This window comes from Callorhinus ursinus, unplaced genomic scaffold, assembly GCF_003265705.2.
Source record: "Callorhinus ursinus isolate GAN/ISIS: 27379988/994484 unplaced genomic scaffold, GSC_fseal_2.0 scaffold78, whole genome shotgun sequence".
NCBI lineage: Eukaryota > Metazoa > Chordata > Mammalia > Carnivora > Otariidae > Callorhinus > Callorhinus ursinus.
In genome coordinates this window covers 617983-637123 of record NW_027397140.1, presented here as the reverse complement: position 1 = coordinate 637123, position 19141 = coordinate 617983, and the positions used below count along the sequence as shown (strand labels likewise).

Genomic DNA, 19141 nt, shown 5'->3' with positions numbered 1-19141 from the left:
CACAGATGTTGGTGTCATCAAACACCTACTGCACAGCCCACCAGGGGTCTTCTGGGCTGCACAATCTTCCTCTGAAAAAACCATCATTCCCTCAGGAGGGCCCAATAAGCTTCTCAGGAGAAGATGACATAAGGATCATAGATGTGGCTCTGCCCTCAGAGTACCCAGGGTCCAACACCGTTTCTCCCACCCACCAGCAACCTGAGTGTCCCTGAGCCAGAAACAACCCCTCAGAGCCTCAGTTTCCTCATCTGTAAACAGAGAATACCAACACCTACCCTCGTACCAAGAACGCACCAGAACTGGACCCAGCAGATTTATGTGCAACAAATGCTGGGCATTATTTCTTTAAATCCATGTCCTCATTCATATCCTTTCCTCTCACAAATGCAATAAACTTATGAAAAAAAAATTAAGCTTTTGCTTGTGGCAATTCATCTTGATTCAATCTCTCAGAATTATGCCAAGTAACTTGCCTCAGAAAACTAGAAAGTAGGAAACCTACTTCCTGTTCTTCCTGAATACAATTAAGAAATAACAAGCCCCAAACCATTTACTATCTACCAAACCATTTACTATGTTTTCAAGACCACTGAACCATACTTAAGTAACTTCTCATTTGTGTGGTAGTGATATGGGGCCCAGAGAAACACAGATTACATATCTGTACAGAGCACATGGCATCAGACTTCCTGACGCGGCCAGTGTAAGAAAGGCAGAGCAAGGCCACTGATAAATAAGAGTCCTTAAGGAAGCCAAAAAACTTTAGGATTCATCAATCCAATTTCTAAGATATACTGATACATGATACTGGCTTTCTATCCTAAACTAGCCACATGTGGCTATACAAATTTAAATTAATTAAAGTTAAATAAAATGAAAACTTCAGTTCCTCAGGTGCACCAGTCATTTTTGAAGTGGTCAACAGCTACACGTGACTGGAGGCTATCACACTGAGTGGCTTCAGCTACAAAACACTGCCGCCACAGCAAAAAATCCTATTGGATCCAGTGTTACCAAATATTAAAAACCTATTTAAAGCTATAATAGTTAAAACACTGTAGTATGAGACCATAAAGAGTTAGGTTAATGGAACAAGAAAAGAGTCCATAAATGGACACAAATATATACAGGAATTTAAAATATGATTAAAATAGTTTTCAGAGAAAAGGATAGATTATTCAATAAACAGTGTTGGGCAACATGCTTGCCATCTAGGAAAAAATAAAGTTGGATCCCTACCTTATCCCTTACATTAAGATAAATCCCAGATGGGGTGCCTGGGTGGCTCAGTCAGTTAAGTTTCCGACTCTTGGCTTTGGCTCACGTCATGATCTCATGGGTTGTGAGACGGAGCCTCATGTTGTGCTTAGTGAGGAGTCTGCTTGAAGACTCTCTCCCTCTGGCCCTCCCCCACTCGTTCACACTCTCCCTCTCTCTCCCCAAAGTAAATAAATAAATCTTTAAAAAAAAAAGATAAATCCCAGATAGCTAAAAAAATGTAAATATAATAACTGAAATCATAAAAATAATTAGAAGAAACTTGAGAAAATTTCTTCAAATAATGTCATGTAGGTAAGCATTTTTTCAGCATAATACAAAATCCAGAAGCCATCAATGAAAAAAACTGGCAGATCTGACTTCATAAAAATCAGAAATTTCTAAATGGCAGAAAGTACCAAAATGATGTCAAAAGGCACACTGAGAGGACAACTGCAGCACATATGACAGAGAAAGAACTTACTTACAAAGAGTCCTTCTAAATTGCTATCTACTAGAATAAAATCAAGCGCAAGATAAGGTGTGATGTCAACAGTAGCATATTCCCTGGAGAGGAGGCCCACAGCACCCATTGTGTGGCTCACCTGTGGGTAGGCGGTACCCATGCCAGACAGCACAGCTGAAAGCACGTCCCTGCCCTTGTCCCCTGCCCGGCTACACACGGACAGCTTGAGCAAGTCCACCATGACTCGGGTGTCATCTGCAACCAGCAGACTGGTGAATTCATCCAAGGACTGAGGTTCTGGACCTGATGCTTTATTTTGGCTTTCAACATCCTAAAAAGTCCAACAATTAAAATGAGAAATGATACATTAAGAAACAGTCACCAGTTTACCCATAAACTCAAAAGACACGCAACTACTACTGATGAATAAGGGACTTTAGAAGGCCTTTAATACCATGAAATGTCAGATTAAGAAATGACAGACCCCTAAAATTTCCATCACCATGTACACTATGCTTTCAAGACCAATTAACCATTTTTATTTATGAATCAAACCAAAACTGAAATGATAGGAATTTAGGGGTATAATAATCTGGATAATGCCTATGTCTCATAAATAAATTGGTAGGAAAGCAATGCCACTTCTACCTAAAAGAAAAAATTTTGCATAATTCAGGATAATTTCTGCATTAAATCCTCACCCTAGGAGATTGCCAAGTATTAGAAGTTGAATCTAGAAACCTAATTTATAAATAGTAATTTTTTATTACCAAAGACGGTTATGAGTAATTTCTATAGGACATATTTTTGTCAGCAGTAATAGCATAATAAACCAAGAGTTCCAAGTATAATTGCAAATAATGCATATTAAATAGATGATGGGGACTAAGGAGTGTACTTATTATGATAAGCACCAGGTGTTGTACGGAAGTGTTGAATCACTGTATTATACACCTAAAACTGGTATTACACTGTATATTAACTGGAATTTAAATAAAAACTTAAAAAAAAAAAAGAATGCATATTTGTCCCCAAGGGGAATATGCTGGCAAGGGAGAGAGTGTTAGGAGGGTACAATGGTCTGGCACAGGGAGCACCTAAGTGGGCTGGGGAGGGTGTCCACATGTGGGGGTGGCTGGTGTGACAGAGCCACGCAAAGTAGAAGGTGTCCCTGCTTTGGCGGGACAGCATGGGAGGTGAGGGAGAGGTCACAAATCAAGCAGGTGAAAGGTATCCCTGCAGAAGTTAGACTGGTTTTGAAAGTCAGAACCTGTGCAGAGAAAGGAGGGTACCCATGTGGGAGAGGAGTGGCAACCAGATGGGAGGCTGGCTACCTAAGGGGAACTAAATAAACTGCCAATAATAGGAGTGAGGTTTCTCACTTTCAGAGAAGAGTTATAAATACAGAGGGGGAGAAAAGAAGAATGAATCCTGTGCAGTTAGAATTGATCGTATTGTTGTGAACGAGTGGTTTTCAAAATATGCACATTTATAATGAAATAAATACAAGTGTATTTCTCTATTGTGCGTATATATACACATACACATTTATTCCCTAGCTCTGTCCACTAAGAATGCTTGGGAACAGCAACATCTCAATAGCAATGAGCACTTGAAGATCTTGCCTTCTAAATACGATTCTCCACTAAAAAGAACCAAGACCTCCTAGAGACACATCTGATTTCTAGGCTGGAGAATAAAATATTTTGTTGAGCTTAGCTCGTACTGTGTGTTGTGCCAGAAAACAAGGAAACACTCAAATAATGATGAAAATATGTTAAAGGGACAGATAAAATTCTATAAAATATTTAAAGAATTAACACTAATCCTTCAAACTCTTCTAAAAAAACAGAAGATGAAGGAACACTGCCGAATTTATTCTATGAGGACAGTATTACTCTGATACCCAAAACAGGCAAAGACATCACCAGAAAACTACAGATCAGTATCCCTTATGAACACCGGTATAAAAACCCTCAACAAAACAGTAATCAACCCAGCAACGTATAAAAGGATTATACACTCCAAACACAGAAAGGGACAGAGCAAGCATAAATTCTGTGATGTTGGACTGAAACTGAAAATAGTGGTTTGAACTATTCATGGTTTTTATTATAAAGATAAGATGCTAAAGAAGAAAAAAATACACATATGCGTGCATGTTTGCTGAGAAGGTATAAACCAAGGACATCTGGTAGCAATTAACTTACCAAGTTTCCAGATCTTGTTTCTAAATTCTACGATCCACTAAAAGGAACCAGGACTCCTTGGAGAAATGGATGATTCCAGAGCAGGCACAAGATAAGTGAAAGATAAGTCTGGAACATGTTGTGCCAAAAAGTAAAGAAGTGCTCAAAGAATTAAGGGCACATGTCAGAAGGACAAATGAGATGGACCAGAAGATGGCGGAGTAGGAGACCTGGATTTCGTCTGGTCTCAGGAATTCAGCTGAATAGGGATCAAACCATTCTGAACACCTACAAACTCAACAGGAGATCGAAGAAGAGAGTAGCAACAACTCTCTGAACAGAGAAGCGACCACTTACTGGAAGGTAGGAAATGCGGAGAAGGGAATCCGAGGCAATACTCGGGAGGATAGACGGCGGGGGTATGGGGAGCTCCATCGGCCGCTTCTGGCAAGTGATAGAGCCGTGGAGCCTAAAATCAGAACTTTTAGAAGTCGGCTCCGCTGAAGGACGTCGCTCCAGTGGCTAAGAGGGGGGGTGGAACCCTCGCGGGACAGTGTGGTCTCAGGACCCTCGGGGTCACAGAAAAACCAGGGGTGCCTGAGTGCAGCAGAGCTCCCAGGTATCGGAGCAGGGAAGCCGGCTGCAGAGACGGATCCGAGGTGCAGGCTCTCAGCTCGGGGTTGCCGTAAACTGTGATCCGCAGCCCACTCAGGCCACTGCTCCTCCAGCAGGGACCCCACAAGCGGCAGGTCCGGGGAGACTCCCCTTCATCCCCCGGGAGGAGCGGTGCGAGAGCGCACCGCAGGGATCTGCTCCGTTTGGAGACTCCACACGGGGTCGGGTGCCAGAGATACAAACACTCGGTCACAGGCCGGGTGAGCACGGAGTGCAGCCGGAGACCGGGGAGACTGGAGTGACTGCTTTTCTCTGGGGGCACACTGAGGAGCGGGGCCCCGAGTTCTCAGCTCCTCCGGGTGGAGATTGGGAGGCCACCATTTTCACCCTGTCCTCCAAAGCTGTACCGAGAGCTTACAGGGAACAAAAGCTCCTGAGAGCAAACCCCAGCAGCTTGCTTAGCCAGCACCGATAACGGCGGGGCAATTCCGCCTCCGACAAAGACATTTGGGAACCACGGCAACAGGCCCCTCCCCCAGAAGATTAGCACTAATAGCCAGCAAGCCAAGACCAAGTTTACCAATCAAGGAGAACGGGAGAACTCCAGCGCTAGGGGAATACTGCACATAGAATTCATGGCCTTTTTTACCATGATTCATTAGTCTTTAAAAGTTAATTTTTTTTACTGTTTTTCTAATTTTTCTTTTTCCCTTTTTCAACCAACATCTTATCAATCCCTTTTTTAAAAAAACATTTTTTATTTTTCATTTTCAGAGTCATATTTTATCCCTTCATAGTAATTACCCTTACTTTTGGCATACATATATATATAAGTTGTTCTCTCTTTAAAATTTTGAGACACAGTTTCTTCTAACAGATCAAAATATACCCTAAATCACTACTGTATGGCGCTGTTCTAGTCTCCTGCCTGATCACATTCTCTCCTTTTTTTTCTTTTTTTTTTTAAATCTTTCTTTTTTCAAACAACTTATCATATCAATTCCTTTTATAAAATCTTTTATAACTTTCATCTTTACAGTCATCTTCCATCCCTTCATTGTATCAACCCTTATTTAGTACGTATATAAGTCTTTCTTCCTTTAAAATTTTAGGAGGCACTTTTTTCTAACCAAAATAGGCCCAAAATCCAGTGTGTGGCACTGATCTATGCACTACTCTGATCATATTTGATCATATTCTCTTTTTTTTGTATTGTTCTGTTTTTGTTTTTATCTTTTTCTTTTTGTGTTTTTTTTTTCTCTTTCTTTTTTCTTTCTTTCCCTTTCTTTTCCCTCGGTTTCAGGTCTTTTCTGATTTGTATAGAGTATATTTCCTGGGGACGTTGTTAACCTGTTAGCATTTTGTTCTCTCGTTCATCTATTCTCCTCTGGCCAAAATGACAAGATGAAAAGAAAATTACCGCAGCAAAAAGAACAAGAGGTAGTACCATCAGCCAGGGACCTACTCAATACGGAATTAGTACAATGTCGGACCTAGAGACCAGAATCATGACTTTAAAGATACTAGCTGGGCTTGAAAAAAGTATGGAAGTTATTAGAGAAACGCTTTCTGGAGAAATACAAGAAATAAAATCTAACCAAGTCGAATTCAAAAAGGCTATTAATGAAGTGCAATCAAAAATGGGGGCACTAACTGCTAGGATAAATGAGGCAGAAGAGAGAATCAGCGATATAGAAGACCAAATGATGGAAAATAAAGACGCTGAGAAAAAGAGAGAGAAACAACTACAGGATCACAAGGGCAGAATTCGAGAGATAAGCGATACGATAAGACGAAACAACATTAGAATAATTGGGATCCCAGAAGAAGAAGAGAGAGAGGGGCAGAAGGTATATGGGAGCAAATAATACCAGAGAACTTCCCTAATGTGAGGAAGGAAACAGGCATCAAAATCCAGGAGGCACAGAGAACCCCTCTCAAAATCAATAAAAATAGGTCAACACCCTGACATCTAATAATAAAACTTACGAGTCTCAGAGACAAAGAGAAAATCCTGAAAGCAGCTCGGGAGAAGAGATATGTCATCTACAATGGTAGAAATACTAGACTGGCAACAGACCTATCCACAGAGACCTGGCAGGCCAGAAAGGACTGGCATGATATCTTCAGAGCACTAAACGAGAAAAATATGCAGCCAAGAATACTATAACCAGCTAGGCTGTCATTGAAAATAGAAGGGGAGATAAAAAGCTTCCAGGACAAACAAAAACTAAAGGAATTTGCAAACACAAAACCAGCCCTACAAGAAATCTTGAAAGGGGTCCTCTAAGCAAAGAGAGAGCATAAAAGCAGCACAGAGGAACACAGACAATATACAGTCACAGTCACCTTACAGGCAATACTATGGCACTAAATTCGTAACTTTCAACAGTTACCCTGAATGTAAATGGGCTCAATGCCCCAATCAAAAGACACAGGCTATCAGATTGGATTAAAAAACAAGACCCATCCATATGCTGTCTCCAAGAGACTCATTTTAGACCCAAAGACACCCCCACATTGAAAGTGAGGGGGTGGAAAACCATTTACCATGCTAATGGACACCAAAAGAAAGCTGGGGTGGCAATCCTTATATCAAACAAATTAGATTTTAAAACAAAGACGGTAATAAGAGATGAAGAAGGACACTATATCCTACTTAAAGGGTCTATCCAACAAGAAGATCTAACAATTGTAAATATCTATGTCCCTAACGTGGGAGCAACCAATTATATAAGGCAATTAATAACAAAAGCGAAGAAACACATTGACAACAATACAATAATAGTGGGGGACTTGAACACCCCCCTCACTGAAATGGACAGATCATCTAAGCAAAAGATCAACAAGGAAATAAAGCCTTTAAATGACACACTGGACCAAATGGACTTCACAGACATATTCAGAACATTCCATCCCAAAGCAACGGAATACACATTCTTCTCTAGTGCCCATGGAACAATTCTCCAGAATTAATCACATCCTAGGTCACAAATCAGGTCTCAACCACTACCAAAAGATTGGGATTATTCCCTGCATATTTTCAGACCACAATGCTTTGAAACTAGAACTCAATCACAAGAGGAAAGTCAGAAAGAACTCAAATACGTGAAAGCTAAAGAGCATCCTACTAAAGAAAAATGGCAGAACCAAGAAATTAAAGAAGAATTTAAAAAATTCATGGAAACCAATGAAAATGAAAACACAACAGTTCAAAATCTTTGGGATACAGCAAAGGCAGTCCTAAGAGGAAAGTATATAGCAATACAAGCCTTTCTCAAGAAACAAGAAAGGTCTCAAATAAACAACTTAACCCTACACCTAAAGGAGCTGGAGAAAGAACAGCAAATAAAGCCTAAACCCAGCAGGAGAAGAGAAATCATAAAGATCAAAGCAGAAATCAATGAACTAGAAACCAAAAGAACAGTAGAACAGATCAACGAAACTAAGAGCTGGTTCTTTGAAAGAATTAACAAGATTGATAAACCCCTGGCCAGACTTATCAAAAAGAAAAGAGAAAGGACCCAAATCAACAAAATCATGAATGAAAGAGGAGAGATCACGACCAACACCAAAGAAATACAAACAATTATAAGAACGTATTATGCGCAACTCTATGCCAGCAAATTAGATAACCTGGAAGAAATGAGTGCATTCCTAGAGATGTATCAACTACCAAAATTGAAGCAGGAAGAAAAAGAAAACCTGAACAGACCTATAACCACTAAGGAAATTGAAGCACTCATCAAAAATCTCCCAACAAACAAAAGCCCAGGGCCAGATGGCTTTCCCGGGGAAATCTATCACACATTTAAAGAATTAATACCTATTCTCCTGCAACTGTTCCAAAAAATAGAAATGGAAGGAAAACTTCCAAACTCATTTTATGAGGCCACCATTACCTTGATCCCAAAACCAGACAAAGACCCCATCCAAAAGGAGAATTACAGACCAATATCCTCGATGAACATGGATGCAAAAATTCTCACCAAAATACTAGCCAATAGGATCCAACAGTAGGTTAAAAGGATTATTCACCATGACCAAGTGGGATTTATCCCTGGGCTGCAAGGCTGGTTCAACATCCACAAATCAATCAATGTGGTACAATACATTAACAAAAGAAAGAAGAAGAATCATAGGATCCTCTCAACAGATGCAGAAAAAGCATTTGACAAAGTACAGCATCCTTTCTTGATCAAAACTCTTCAGAGTATAGGGATAGAGGTACATACCTCAATATCATAAAAGCCATCTATGAAAAACCTACAGCAAATAGCATTCTCAATGGGGAAAAACTGAGAGCTTTTCCCCTAAGGTCAGGAACGCGGCAGCGACGTCCACTACCACCACTGCTATTCAACATAGTATTAGAAGTCCTAGCCAGAGCAATCAGGAAACAAAAAGAAATCGAAGGCATCCAAATCGGCAAAGAGGAAGTCAAACTCTCCCTCTTTGCAGATGATATGATACTGTATGTGGAAAACCCAAAAGACTCCACCCCAAAACTGCTAGAACTCATACAGGAATTCAGTAAAGTGGCAGGATATAAAATCAATGCACAGAAATCAGTGGCATTCCTATACACCAACAACAAGACAGAAGAGAGACAAATCAAGGAGTCGATTCCATTTTCAATTGCACCGAAAACCATAAGATACCTAGGAATAAATTTAACCAAAGAGGCAAAGGATCTGTACTCAGATAACTATAAAATACTCATGAAAGAAATGAAGAAGACACAAAGAAATGGAAAAACGTTCCATGCTCATGGATTGGAAGAACAAACATTGTGACGATGTCAACGCTACCTAGAGCAATCTACACATTCAATGCAATCCCCTTCAAAATACCATCCACTTTTTTCAAAGAAATGGAACAAGTAATCCTAAAATTTGTATGGAACCAGAAGAGATCCCGAATAGCCAGAGGAATACTGAAAAAGAAAAGCAAAGCTGGCGGCATCACAATTCTGGACTTCAAGCTCTATTACAAAGCTGTCATCATCAAGACAGTATGGTACTGGCACAAAAACACATAGATCAATGGAACAGAATAGAGAGCCCAGAAATGGCCCTCAACTCTATGGTCAACTCATCTTTGACAAAGCAGGAAAGAATGTCCAATGGAAAAAGACAGTCTCTTCAACAAATGGTGTTGGGAAAATTGGACAGCCACATGCAGAAGAATGAAACTGGACCATTTCCTTACACCACACACAAAAATAGACTCCAAATGGTTGAAAAACCTAAACGTGAGACAGGAGTCCATCAAAATCCTAAAGGAGAACACAGGTAGCAACCTCGTCGACCTCAGCTACAGCCACTTCTTCCTAGAAACATCGCCAAAGGCAAGGGAAGCAAGGGCAAAAATGAATGATTGGGATTTCATCAAGATAAAAAGCTTTTGCACAGCAAAAGAAACAGTCCACAAAACCAAAAGACAACCTACAGAATGGGAGGAAAGATTTGCAAAGGACTTATCAGATAAAGGGCTAGTATCCAAAATCTATAAAGAACTTATGAAACTCAACACCCAAAGAACAAATAATCCAATCAAGAAATGGGCAGAAGACATGAACAGACATTTTTCCAAAGAAGACATCCAAATGGCCAACAGACACATGAAAAAGTGCTCAACATCGCTCGGCATCAGGGAAATCCAAATCAAAACCTCAATGAGATACCACCTCACACCAGTCAGAATGGCTAAAATTAACAAGTCAGCAAATGACAGATGTTGGCGGGGATGCGGAGAAAGGGGAACCCTTCTACACTGTTGGTGGGAATGCAAGCTGGTGCAACCAATCTGGACAACTGTATAGAGGTTGAAAATAGAGCTACCATACAACCCAGCAATTGCACTACTGGGTATTTACCACAAAGACACAAATGTAGGGATCCAAAGGGGTACATGCACCCCAATGTTTATAGCAGCAATGTCCACAATAGCCAAACTGTGAAGAGAGCCAAGATGTTCATCGACAGATGCATGGATAAAGAAGAAGTGGTATATATACACAATGGAATATTATGCAGCCATCAAAAGCAATGAGATCTTGCCATTTGCAACGACGTGGATGGAACTGGAGGGTGTTTTGCTGAGTGAAATAAGTCAGAGAAAGACATGTATCATATGACCTTACTGATATGAGGAACTCTTAATCTCAGGGAACAAACCGAGTGCTGCTGGAGTGGTGGGGGGTGGGAGGGATGGGGTGGCTGGGTGATAGACATTGGGTATCGTATGTGCTATAGTGAGTGCTGTGAATTGTGCAAGACTGTTGAACTGAATCACAGATCTGTACTTCTGAAACAAATAATGCAACATATGTTAAGAAAAAAGAAAAAGAAGAAGATAGCAGGAGGGGAAGAATGAAGGGGAGTAAGTCGGAGGGGGAGATGAACCATGAGAGACGAAGGACTCTGAAAAACAAACAGGGTTCTAGAGGGGAGGGGGATGGGTCAGCCTGGTGATGGGTATTAAGGAGGGCACATTCTGCGTGGAGCACTGGGTGTTATGCACAAACAATGAATCATGGAACACTACATCAAAAATTAATGATGTAATGTATGGTGATTAACATAACAATAAAAAATTTAAAAAAAAAAAAAGGACAAATGAACCAGCCAAAAAGGGATTCCAGTGCCCATGTCTGGGAAAATTTAGGTGCCAAATGCTAACAGTAATGGATGTCATTATTTGAGTAAAGTAGGATTCCATGAATCTATACCAACATAGACGGATAGACAAAGATGAGAAGGGAAAGTTCTCACAGAAGAACAGCAACAATTATATTCAAAAAGGAATGATGAAATCTGAAAAATCACCATGTTACAACTACCACAGTAATAATGAATTCAGCTAGAATCATCAATAGTAAAAACTGCTGGGTAAAAATATGAGGAGGAACAAGGTTCTTACAGGTATTTACAGCCTCGAAGTATCTCCCCATGAATAGTTACTAACTCACTTTTATTAACTTCTGGTGGAGAAACCTGACAGATACTCTTAACCAAGCAGTAAGAATTAATATCACCAGTAATGCAGCAAATCAACAACACACATACCCCAATGGGATGCACTGAAAAGAACTCTACATCCTTCCTGTGGTATTCATCAAAAGGAAGAATTAAAGAATGTTCCATATTAAATACTAAAGAGACAACACACAACCCTGAGTTGGGTTCTAGACCTATAAAGGATACTATTAGGACAATGAGCAAAATCTGATTAGATCTATGGATTAGAAAGTAATCCTGGATGACTATTGCTGCCCTGACACACTGAAGCCTTGAGGTTGAATGGGGACTGTGCCCTGCAGCTCCCCACCAATGGTTCAGAAAGGCTAACAACTGGAGAACCTAGGTGAATAGTATATGAAATTACAATGTGCTATATTTCTATGTTCTACTTCTCCAACTTTTGTATGCATTTAAGATTATTTCAAAATAAAATGTTAAAGAAGAAAGCTCCTTGACCTCTTTGGTTTTTGTCATAGTTTCTGCAATGATGCTGGCAGCTCCTGGGTCATCCGTCACTGGAATAAATGGTCGAGAAGAAGCTGAGGAAGCAGATGGGGTCACTGCAGAGGGGGTCACAGCATCGTCAGAAGAGATCATCTAGTTTAAAATTATACAGGAAGAGGAAAAACTCAGCAATGTGGCACACTTCCTACACAACTCCAAAAAGCCTTATCTCAAACCCCTTAGGCCATCTGGAATGTCCCAGACTTTATAGAGTTTAACAAGGTGCTTACACCACCAGCTCCAGTGGGGTACAGGGCAACCTTGCAAATCAAACACATTCATATTCCCATGAAAACCTATTAATATTCACAAAGGATCACATGAAGAAGATTAAAATGAGTTCACATCTCTTCAAGTTGGGTTTTTCCCCAAAATAAGTTACAAAAACTCTTGGCTTTCAGAGCTTTAATGTTTCAGAATTGCAGATAAAGGACTGTGGGCTTGCATTTCACAACTTTTTAAAAGAATAAATCTATTTCTATTTAAGCATTAAAAAGATCCTTTTTAAACTGAATATTTTTCATTCAAGCCAAAAATCACAGCAGTAGGAACAAAAGCAGTCTGAATTAAGTGAAAGAAGGCCCTATACTTTCCTAAACACAAAGTAGCCACTTTTTCCTTTTTGATCTAATGTTGCTTTATTGCTGTACTATTTATTTTTACCTCTCCTCTCTTTTCTTGCCATGGATTTGGACTCAGTCTGTCTTCAGTATCAACAGCCAGCACACATTCCTCTCCATTCACAGGACTGGCCAGAGCAGACACATCGGAAGGAGGTGCTGAGGAGGAGAATGAAGGACACTCCACCGGGGCAATCATGCCAGCTGGCATGAGCGCGCCAACTACTGCATCTCTGTCAGGAGAGAAAGCCAGGCCTGTGGTGAACTGCCCTTAACCATCACAGGAGAGAAGAGTCAGGAGGAGGGACAAACACTTACTGAATGACTCCCTCATTTTTATAGGATACACATATAGCAGTTCTGGGAAAATACCGAACTAATATTCCTCAGCTAAAAGCTACAATGTGTACTTATGATCTTATGACCTCAGTGATGACAGGTGAAAAAATAACAAATATAAGAATCAGACCAGAATAAACCCCCAGACTCCCCTGAGGAATCTTCTAGGATCATTGTTAGAGCCTGAGGATAATTTTTTCTTTACTGAAAGCTGTGTACCAAAGGTGCCTCACACAAGGCAGCAAAGACTAATTGTCCTCTCAGTGACAGAGTTGGCCTTTGGTATGAAACTAATGTTCCTGTGTAATTTTCATCAGGTCCATAACCATGATAGATGGGCAACTAACAGACTGAGAAAATAGCAGCAAAAAAGATAGCCTTATCAAAACTCTGTTTATCAAGTGTTTGAGTGAAGGAGATGACAAGTGGTCTTAAACATCACTGTATACTTGTATCAGTTAATTCTTCATCTCATTCTTCAAATAGTAATGCTTAGAGCTTACTGGCCATAAAAAAAAAATTTTTTTTTTAATTTGGGTTTCTTTTTTGAGAGAGAGAGAGAAAGAGAGAGAGCAGGGGTGGAGGAGGAGTAGTGGGAGAGGGAGAGAGAATCTTAAGCAAGCTCCACGCCCAGCACGGAGCCCAATGCAGAGCTCAATCTCATGACCCTAAGATTATGACCTGAGCCTAAATCAAGAGTCGAACACCTAACCAACTGAGCCACCCAGGCACCCCAATTTGGAATTTTGATTCATATTTCAACCCCCATGAAAAAAAAGCACAGGGGTGCCTGGGTGGCTCAGTCGGTTAAGTATCTGACTCTTGATTTTGGCTCAGGCCGTGATCTCAGGGTCATGAGATCAAGCCCTGTGTTCTCAGGCTCCATGATCAGCAGGGAGTCTGCTGGAGATTCTCTCTCTCTTCCCGTCCCTCTGGCCCTCTCCCACCTCGTGTGCACACGTACTCTCTCGCTCTCTAAAATAAACAGATCTTTAAAAAAAAAATCATCATTCACTATCTAAGGGTATATGACCTAAAACTCACAGTATTTAAAGACAATAACACAACATTCTCTGAGACATTTGATTAACCAAAAATACAAAACCTGAAATTTAAATAACTGCAGGATTTCAAAAGCTAGCCAACAAGCCTACCTGGCATACATGATTTGCAATGCTGTAAGTATATGAGATAAGGCCTGCTGTTTGGCCAGATTTCCATCCAATGACAGGAGAATTTTGGCAAGAGAAGGGCGATTTGGCTTAGAATTATTTGCACCACTGATTTTATTGCTGGCAGCAGAAGAATCAGCATCTGAAGGCACACCTGAAAAAGGAAAATAAAATTTGGGATCAATTTTAAAGATCAGAGTTTGCTCTATTCCTATTTGACCTCTTCAGTTTATTTCTAAAACACACTGCAATCTGCATTTTACTATTTCACAGATTAAGTATTAGGCTAATGGTCTTCCAGAGTAAAAACAAAAAAATAAGCAACCTATTTATTCATACTTCTATAAAGAAGTTATTTTCATCAAAGCTTTGCTGTTTGACTACAAAAAAAAAGTTATGAAAATATGGTAACTACCTGTATTTATTTACCATTGAAATGCAAGACAAAAAATAATACAAAACAATGGAGACAAGACAAAACAATGGTTCACCAATACACAGTCTTACTGGACACATGACCCAGCTCATCACTGCCCTAAGAGTTCAAAGGCTTCAGCCAAGGGAAGTGGTCTACATGTGTAAAGGAGGCACAGCTCTGGGGCAGGGAGGCCAATGGGTCAGAGTTCACAAAAACAGAAGCAGAGAAGAGACAGTTGCCCAGATAAGTGTGTCAGGGCGTTGTGCAAGTACCCTCACTCACCCCAGTTGACGATGCAGCAAAAGGTGATGGGTGCCTCCATGAGAAGGAACTTCCCAAAGCCAAAGAAAGAACTACATGAAAGTACTAGAAGCCCAGCACGTATGCTGGAAGAATGCAGAGGAACCAGCATAGCACTTGCTCCCATCAGCCAGACATGAAGACCTCATTATTCACTGGGGGCTAAGTACTCATAAGGGTCTTGTCTAAGTGGTGGGGAATAATTAGCCCCAGACTAACATCAGGTCTGAAGCCACTAAACAAATCCAAAACCAAGACCCAAAAGGAACAAAACATTTCAGAGTAACTTACCTGTATCTAAACTAAAGATTTACAGACATACAAAAATCTCCAGCAGGCTATTTTCTAAAAATTGACAAGCTGATTCTAACACTCAAAACAGCATTTGAAAAAGAACAAAGTTAAAGAAGTTACCACAGCATGAATTTGGGTCTTTTATAAAGTTATAGTAATCAAAACAATGTGGTATTGGCATCAAAATACAAAAATAAGGCAACAAAACTGAGCATCCAGAAATAGATCCACAACATACATTGACAAGTGATTTTCAACAAAGGTGCAAAAAGCAATTCAACAGAGAAAGGATAGTTTTCTTCAATAAATGCAACTGAAACAACTGGATATCCACACACACGCCCCCCAAAAGAATTTCAGTACACAATATATAAAATTTAATTCAGGATCAAGCACACACTTAAATATCTAAAACTACAGGGGTGCCTGGGTGTCTCAGTCAGCTAAGTGTTTGCCTTTGGCCCAGGTCATGATCCCAGTGTCATGGGATCGAGCCCCGCATCAGGCTCCGTGCTCAGCAGGGAACCTGCTTCTCCCTCTCCCTCTGGCCTGCCTGCTTACTTGTGATCTTTCTCTCTATCAAATAAGTAAATAAAATCTTTAAAAAGAAAATCTAAAGCTACAGAACTTACATAAGAAAACACCAGAAATGATTCTTCGTGATCTTGAGTACACAAAGCCTTTTTAGATATAAACCCCAAAGTACGATCCATTAAAAAAAATGGACTTTATCAAAATTAAAAATTTCTGCTCTTTAAAATTCACTTGTGAAGAGGATGAGAAGACAAGCAACACTGGGAGAAAATATGTACAAGTCACATATCTGACAAAAGACTTGTACCCAGAATTTATAAAGAACACTCAAGGGGCGCCTGGGTGGCTCAGTGGTTAAACGTCTGCCTTTGGCTCAGGTCATGATCCCAGGGTCCTGGGATCGAGCCCCACATAGGGCTCCCTGCTCTGCGGGAAGCCTGCTTCTCCCTCTGCCCCTCCCCCTGCTTGTGTTCCTGCTCTCACTGTCTCTCTCTGTGTCAAATAAATCTTAAAAAAAATAAAAAATTAAAAACAACACTCAAAACTCAGTAAGAAAACAACCTAGTTTTAAATATAGGCAAAAGATAGGAATAGGCACCACAACAAAAAACACATTTGGATGGTAAATACACATGATGCTCAACATCATTAGTCATCAGGGAAATGCAAAGTAAAATCACAATGAGATACCACTACATATCTACACAAATCTAGGTTCAAATTATAAAGACTGACCAAACCAAGTGTAGACAAAAATATGGAGTAAGCTGAAGCTCTGGAACAACAACTTTGCAAAAACAGTCAGTAGGATTCTTAAGAAGATAAACATACACCTACCAAATGATTCAACCATTCCTCTCCTAGGTATTTACCCTAGAGAAATGCAAGTGTAGGTCCATATAAAGATTTGAACATGAATGTTCATAGCAACTGTATTTGTAGAGCCAAAAACTGGAAACAACCTGAAAGTCCACCCACAGGCAACTAATAACAAATTGCAGTATACGCATAAATGAAATACTACTCAAGAATGAAAAAGAATCATTGGTACATGCAACATAGATGAATCTCAAAATGATCCTGAGTGGAAAAAGTGAGATTTAAAAAGTACCTACTGTATGATTCCATTTATATAAAACTCATAAAATGCAAACTGATATAGTGTCAGAAAGCAAGTCAAGTGGTTGTAGGAGAAAGGAAGCCTGAGAAGGGGCACAAAGAATATGCATATTTTCACTTATCTTGACTGCAGTGATGCTTTCACAGGTGCACACATGTCAAAGCTCATGGAAATTACACTTTAAATATGTATGGTTTGTTGTATGTCAATTATATCTGAGTTAAGCTGTTAAAAATACCAAGTAGCCCAGCCCAGCACAGTGCTTATATATGTCAAGTAGTTATTATACAGCATTGCCAGAACTGATCATAATAGAATCAGCATCATACCTCCTTTTAAAATTTTCATTCCAGCATGGAAAAATCAAAGCACCATGAATTACTTTGTGGCCTTGGTTCAGAATGCAGTTAACACAGTGCTAAAAACTTTAATCTGGTGGTCTTATTAAATATTCTATCTATGATGTTGCTCTACCATACAGAAGTATCTCATACTAAACACAAATCTGTGTTACCTAAATAGGAAGCACCTAAAGGGTCTCTTGCAGTCTGAAAGAGGACGGGCTCGTGGACAGAGGGTGTTGCCACATCAACGGTAGTCCATGCCACACTGTGTGAAGACCCACAAGCCACTCGCGTGATCTTCTGGCCTTCCAAGCCTTGTACAAGCGTAGGCTTTCTATTAACTGTGGTTGTGCCATTGCCCTGTTGGCCATGGTCATTATCCCCCCAAGCATAAACCTGTTATAGGGAACAAAAACAGAATTTTTCAACATTTGAGAACATTTTCTTTAAATTTACTTCAAACTTCTTTCCAATAACTATAAATAAGTATTTACTTAATATCAATCCAATGAATTCATCTGTTCTGTTTTGTTTTAGGAAGCAGGGAGATTCTCCTCTTCAACTAAGTTCAATAGTTACTTTTTCCTTTATTTTGCAAAGAAAAATGATCAAAAACAATATGCTCACTTTTCATGTAATTCACTTCTTGGCTTTACAGAATTAGAAGGAGTAATTCATTTTTAGTTCATTTTGATTAAAAAGCAGTGTGCTCTTGTTATAATGAGCACTGGGTGTTATATGTAAATGAGGAGTCACTAAATTCTACTCCTGAAACCAATATTACACTATATGTTAACTAACTAGAACTTAAATAAAAATTTGAGAAAAAAAAAGTGTGCTAATTTGTTGTCATAAATGAATTTTTAAAATATAACATGAGCCTGTCATGATATGGATTCTCAAAACAGAAGAATGACTTTATTTCTAAAATGACGTACATATATCTCCCCATCGGTTATCAATTTCTAAAGTAAAACACTGCTAATACCTTAGCAGTAGGAGCACCTTCAATGACAATAATCTTTTCACCATTCCAGGTGGACTTTAGAGCAGGAAAGCCTACCACTTTACAACATCTGTCAGTCAGCAACTCTTTAATTTACCGGGTGTCCCTGCCTACGCTGACAACTGGGCAGATAACACACAAGAACAAAATGGGCACAGCCCATCCTCCTGGTTCTTTAAGTACTAAGACTCATTTCATTTCATCATGAATTATATTTTTGACACAAGGACTTGTCACCTCAGCTTACCTGCCCTGCATCTGTGACTGCCAGGCAATGCAGGGCCCCAACGGCCACATGCACAATCTTCTTCCCTCTCAGCCCTTCCACTACCTGTGGCTTCCGCACATGCACATCAGAGCCGTGGCCCAATCTGAAGTAATCCCCCTTCCCCCTGCAAGGAGATCAACAGTGTGCATTTTAATATATGGTTATTGTCTGGCAATGTTCCACAGGAAAATAGTCATTGTTTATGGCACTAGAGCCAGCTCATTAACATCACACACAGTGCCCAGGGTCTCTGAAATTATGTTGTAAAATAGTATATCATTAATTCATTAATTCTATAGCAAGATCCTTAATGTGTGTTGTGTACACTTAAGTTACTGATATAGGTTAATTCTTCCTCAAGCTGTCTCTGAGTCACAATACTCAAACTAAGGCCCATCACATTGTCACAAGGTCAGCTGGATGCCCCACTCCTTTTAAATTTAATAAAATAAGCTTTCACAAGAGAGACATGAACTTTTTCAGGATCAAAGAAATCAGAAGTCTGCTTTCTGCCCAATTGATCACTAGGCTTCTGGCATGATAAGAAAAAAGAAACTGTCTACATAAACCTCACCTAATCAGGGAAGACAAGCTGGACTAAAATTTCTCTAGTCTTCTTTTCCAAATAACCCACTTACAAGAAAAATTTCTTATTATAATATTGTCA

At 39.8% G+C, this 19141-nt stretch overlaps 1 protein-coding gene across 6 annotated transcripts in view; it reads right to left on the bottom strand.

Annotated features, from left to right (window-relative positions):
* The window catches only part of HERC2 (HECT and RLD domain containing E3 ubiquitin protein ligase 2), a 264269-nt gene that overhangs the window by 59214 nt on the left and 185914 nt on the right, over positions 1-19141 (bottom strand). For all 6 annotated transcript variants that reach the window (XR_012376642.1, XM_073887396.1, XM_073887397.1 and 3 more), the window contains exons 64-69: positions 18454-18598; positions 17371-17596; positions 14173-14344; positions 12723-12912; positions 12012-12152; positions 1866-2057 (exon numbers count right to left, since the gene is read on the bottom strand). Coding sequence is in view for 5 of the 6 variants with exons in the window: in XM_073887396.1 (XP_073743497.1) it covers positions 1866-2057; positions 12012-12152; positions 12723-12912; positions 14173-14344; positions 17371-17596; positions 18454-18598 (1066 nt within the window). In the remaining variant the exon portion in view is untranslated. The remainder of the gene's footprint in view (positions 1-1865; positions 2058-12011; positions 12153-12722; positions 12913-14172; positions 14345-17370; positions 17597-18453; positions 18599-19141) is intronic.